The sequence below is a fragment of the Toxotes jaculatrix genome, chromosome 5, assembly GCF_017976425.1.
Source record: "Toxotes jaculatrix isolate fToxJac2 chromosome 5, fToxJac2.pri, whole genome shotgun sequence".
NCBI classification, from domain to species: domain Eukaryota; kingdom Metazoa; phylum Chordata; class Actinopteri; family Toxotidae; genus Toxotes; species Toxotes jaculatrix.
This window is the reverse complement of record NC_054398.1, coordinates 4965532-4970912: the sequence shown is the minus strand read 5'-3', so window position 1 is coordinate 4970912 and position 5381 is coordinate 4965532. Positions and strand designations below refer to the sequence as shown.

At 40.3% G+C, this 5381-nt stretch overlaps 1 protein-coding gene across 1 annotated transcript; it reads right to left on the bottom strand.

The window, feature by feature from the left end:
* Positions 1-1165: 1165 nt before the first annotated feature.
* On the bottom strand, positions 1166-4719 carry si:dkey-12e7.4 (uncharacterized protein LOC558132 homolog). The gene is made up of 6 exons (XM_041038785.1): positions 4567-4719; positions 4258-4309; positions 3785-3972; positions 2577-2750; positions 2313-2423; positions 1166-2012 (listed from the first exon to the last, which is right to left on the bottom strand). The coding sequence occupies exons 1-6, from the start codon at positions 4717-4719 to the stop codon at positions 1899-1901; spliced, it is 792 nt and encodes a 263-aa protein (XP_040894719.1). The 3' UTR covers positions 1166-1898.
* Positions 4720-5381: the final 662 nt, after the last annotated feature.

The window sequence follows — 5381 nt, the reverse complement described above, 5'->3', positions numbered from 1 at the left end:
CTCTCTCTTCTCCTCTCTACACACACCCAGCATATGACTTCCTGCATACCCATTCTGGACAAACTGGTTTGATTAGATCGAAAGGACATTTGACGGAGCTTCACATGACCTGATCCTCAGCTCACTTCCTCTTAAAGATTCCTCTGCATACCAAGTGTTCAGGTCAGACAGTTTCCACACTTGTGTATGATGGTGATAACATGTACCACAGGAGCTGCTGCTCTTTTGCACTGAAACCTGCCTAAACTGTGAGGTTTCTCTGCTATATATCATGGGCTACATTTCCATAGCACTTTTAAGTATTAAATACATAAATAAGTTTAGTTCATTAGTTGTTAAATGTACTTTGCATAGAGGTTTGATATATTCTGTACGTTCATTTTCTAAGCTGCACGATCAACTTCAGCTCTGCTTTATCATTTAACTGTAACCAAAGCAGCCGAGGGTACAGGTGTTATAAACCGACAGTGATAAGACGCAGGTCCATTCAAGACCAGGTCATGACTTTAAATGGCATTTGTCCTAAGAGCTTTTCATTGTTGTCACTATCGTGCAGACTTGTCACCTGCTGTTTTGGAGGACTGCTACTGAAAGGGAGGCGCGCAATGGGAATGAGGAAATATACCTAAGAATCAGCCTTCAACAGTGATAGCAAAATGTCAAGTCACTTGGCTGAAAGACAACATTTTTAAATAGCCCAAACTTGCCACTCCAAGAATTAGGAAGAAAACTGATTTGCAGACATTGATGGTAGGATTCCTGAAACTGAAATCACTGTCAAAGACATCTCCAAAATTCCTGACAAGCCTTTGGTTTGAAAGATAAGTTTAGATGTTCAGTCATACAGTATCTATCTGTCCCGCTTTGTTGCCAGTAATGAGAACATATGTTTTATTTCTACTTGGCTACAGAAAGCTAAGACATCCATACACGAATATCATCAAAGTAGAGAAAGAGGGTCCTATGGGATGAACTTATGGGCATCCAGTAAATATTTTTCCTTTCAGGACATTTGAAGGCCTTGTTGACTTGTTGATCTGTTTAGATCAATGCTCTAAACAGTAACAAACTAAAAGGTCTGAAACACATTTCTCTACATAAACAGTGTGCACTAGTCCAGACATGGTAAACTAGTATATTTATATAAACTAGTATATTTTTAATACACATTGTGTAATTTAATTCACATTGACCCATATCTGATTTTGTCCTTTAAACTGTAGGAAACACACAAAACTGAAACAAGAGAAAGCTATCACGCCATCTTACAAATAAAGTTGGAAGAAATTCAGTAGCAATGGGTTGATTCTGTTCTTTCTTTGAAACTCTTTTCAACCACAATACGCCCCCTCTAAAACAAACATGCAAGCAAACACACATCACCCAGTGAAATGCAATTTGGGGGCACAATTAATTAATTAGAGCTTTTTAACACCTCTGAAACACTGACAATAAAATAAGAGGAACAGGAAATTGTTTTAAAGCCACACAGTTGTATAAAACATGGCAATTTTATGACCATGATAGTTTAGTAATGTTATCAGATCATGGAAACATATATTTTTTAAACATTTGAACACAGCTTAGATGGAGTAACTACTGCACATTTTGTATTCTAAAAGACAAGCTGCACAGTATACCACACCCATCTACTTATAAACATGTTAGTCATATCTTTACAACTAACTGAACACTATTGCTCTGCTATAATTAAGTTGCATTTAGATGAAATGTACAACATCTCTTCTAGAGGGCAGAGCTAGATTAAGAAATAACAAAGTGCACTCTCAACCACTGATACATTCATCTTTGCATAGTCAAAAATTGTCATCGCTGACTAAACAGCCACATGTTAATGGTGCTCATAATCATCCTACTCATTACAGTGAAGATCAGGATCACCAGGGCAGCACCTCTCCTGTGAAGTTCAGAAATGACCCATGATCCTTTTCAGTCAGTCCACCAATCACAGACAAGACAGACGAAATGCTCTCCTCTGGAGTCAACGGAGCCTGGAAAAAAAGGCAGATAAACCCAAAACAACGTTTCATTCAGACACATCTAAGAAATTAGAATGCAATGATCTGTATACACATCACCCAGGACACCTGAATGTTTGGAACATAAAGGACATTTTACATTTCACATCATGGTGTAACAGATAACACATTTTGCTCAAATTAATTCTCACTAGTCTACATTTAAAAAAATTTAAAAAATATATACTCTCAGTTTTTGGTTTTCTTACTGCTTCTGTTCTTTGTGAGCGTCCCAGAAAGACTCTGACAGAGCTAATCAGACTAGGCCCTTACCTCAGACCCTCCCATGTCAGTGCGGACCCATCCTGGATGTATAGCCATGCAGAGAATCCCATCAGGCTCCAGGTCTACGGCCATACAGCGACTCACCATGTTTAGGGCACTCTGAGAAGGCAAGCAAATCAATGTAATAGCCTGAGCTCGCTTTCTGTGGCCACACCAAATCAGAATGAACCTACCATACCTGCCTTAAAGAACTAAATTTTATTAACTGGCTTAACCCATTAGTAACTCATTTTCATTGCATGGGGACACTACCTTGGATGTCCTGTAGGGGTACCATTTGAAGTTGTTTGCTCTCTCCCCCCAGTTGAGCTCCACAGAGCCCAGCAGAGAGGTCATATTAATAACTGCTGCTCTCTGGATGCCCATGCTCCCTGGGCCACCTGCTTGCCCTCTGGACGCAGCTTGTTTTAACAGAGGCAGGAAGGCCTGGCAGTGGTGGAAAGAAAAAAACATTATATCTGAGGCTAAAACACAATAACACAATAAATTTATGCATATAAGGTTATTAGGTTAGAAAACACATACTGTATTCTGGACAAAGACTGGGGCATTCCCTGTCAGGGTAAAACACATATCACTCTGTGTGTGTGGTCAGATAAGGTTAGTGTTGCCCTCTGGTGGCAATATTTTCACCTTTCAGAGAAAAGGCCTTGTTTTGACACAATAGTACACTAACAAAAAAACTATATTCAATTTCATATCTCTGGAGAGCTGGATATATAGTTTATGGGTATATTCAGCGTGAATAAGCCGTGCCACTAACAATTATTTTCTTTCCAGATTAATCTGATAATTATTTTCCTGATTAAATTATATATCATTTAGTCTTTTAAATGTCACAAAAAAGTAAAAAAAATCTCCATCATAATTTTCCATAACCCAAGGTACAATTGCATGTACTGTTAAACAGGACAAAGCAAAATGGATGATCAAAGTACTTGCTGATTAACTTACTGTCATTTGACTAACATTAATAATGTGCTCACATGTGAAGTGTTTTAAAGACCCAGCCCATAGCCAGTGGCAGGTTTCTGTTCTGTGTGACTCAATGTTCATTTACCTCTACTACTCAGTTAATATAGAAGAGCTTTGGGCTGCAGTGTGGCCTTGTAGTTACAGACACCGTCCTTCAATTGGAGCAAGTGTGTCAACAACTATCTGCCCTGCTGACATGTTCTTGATCAGAGCCTGAATTTCTACCAGCTCAGGGTGCTGCTCTGTAGTCCACAACCCATTCTGAAACCAGACTTTTAATATTTATGAAATACTGTCTGCCCTGAGCTAAGGTTTGAAAAACACTCACGGGTCCTGCTCCTGGTACTGAGGAAAACAAGTGTGGTTTCCTTTCTTTTTTCCCCCCACTATCTGGTGAAATGTGATCTGAAGACCTTACAAACAAAATCGTTATTGTTATCACTAAGTATCTGATCCGACAGGAAGCGCAAAATCTATTGATTTACCTTGGTGATCATCAGAGGAGCCACAGCATTGGTGTGGAAGTTTTCTATCATCTTCTCTGCAGTAACAGAATGAAAGTCGGCCACCACGTTGATCCCTGCATTGTTTATCAGGCAGTTCAGACCCTCTTCTCGTACGAGCTGACCCACATCTTCAACGGATTTCTCTATGCTCTCCTGGCTCACCACATCTGGTGAAGAGACACATTAACAGGCAAAAACAAACAAACAAAACTAGAGGACAAAATAAATAAAATGCAACTCCACTTTGCAAAGAATGTATACTATTTCTATATGTTTAATGTTTAAACACACATGAGCCCAATATGAGACACTGCTTATGTTAATAAACAGACATGAACGTGAAATTAATCATGCTTTCACATCGTTAATTATTTTCTTTTTTATATTTATGGTATTTTTCATGTTGTGACATTATTTGTTTTCACAAACCAACTATGGTTTCTCTGTCTTACCCAAAGTAATTATATGGATGTTGGGGTGTTTGTCCGCCAGTTCCTGAAGTTTCTGTAGGTCAAGAGCACATCATGTCATCATTTCTCATTCACAAATATCCAGTGAATAAATAATGATGACTCCTGGTGGTGGCTGCCATCATTTTTTCATTTTATTCTATCACTTGATGCACCTTCACCCGTTAGCTAACTGGCGCAGACCTGGGCTTGACGCTTCGTACCAGCGAGGCTGAAAGCACGACAGACGGTACGGCTAACGGGACAGTTAGCTTCGAGGGTAAGTTGCTATCCTGAGGTGATGGTGTTTACCTGCGCGCTCGCGGGGTTTCTGCTCGTGGCTATAATCTTGCCCGGTGAGAAACCTCCGCTCGCCAGACTGTCGACGATCTGCAGCCCGAGCCCACGACTGGCTCCCGTTACCAGCACAGAGCCGCAGTTTTTGAAATTCACGGCGCCGCTCATCGTTAACGCTGCCTGTAACTAACGCCGGACTCGGAGGCCAGGTGCGCGAGCTCTCTATCCAGAAGCGTCCCGTGACGGGGATTTGGTAAATCCGCTTTCATCGCGCGACTCGTCCGGTAGGTGGGAGGATTGCTCCACTTTACCAAACCGACCCAGAGCCTTTACACGAGGGAGATGGTTCAACAGACTGTAGCGTCGACGACGGAGGCTGGAAAGAGCAGAGACACTGAAATGCAGCCGTCAAAACGACACTTTATCACATTAAGGTTTCAGGAATTTAGCTTAACCCAGAGCAGTGGAAATGCGCAGACTTTAGAAACAGGGAGAAAGGCTTAGGTGTCCTGCAGTTTTCTGGCTCCACATAAATAGGTTCACATTTCCCACAATTCATTGCACACAAACGTGCACAAACTACCTCACATGGCCGTGTATACAACTATGTTTGACTCCCATTCCCAGGTCCTTTTCACATGATAGCTCGGTCTTCAATTGGATCACGAATTGTTGACATTTTTCTTTCTTTTTTTTTTTTTAGTTTTACTACATTTTCTGGGTGACAGAAAAATTATAAAACAATATTCGCACTGTTTAAGATACGTTATGACATAAATACAAAACAAAGCAGAATTATAAAAATTATAATAAAAAAAAAGATAATTTTA

Coding starts and splice junctions, on each gene's coding strand:
- si:dkey-12e7.4 (XM_041038785.1), bottom strand. CDS start 4,719: ATGAGCGGCGCCGTGAATTTCAAAAACTGCGGCTCTGTGCTGGTAACG. Junction 2,751..3,784: donor CTCCTCTGATGATCACCAAG/GTAAATCAATAG, acceptor CACCACTGCCAG/GCCTTCCTGCCTCTGTTAAA. Junction 2,424..2,576: donor ACCCCTACAGGACATCCAAG/GTAGTGTCCCCA, acceptor TTGCCTTCTCAG/AGTGCCCTAAACATGGTGAG.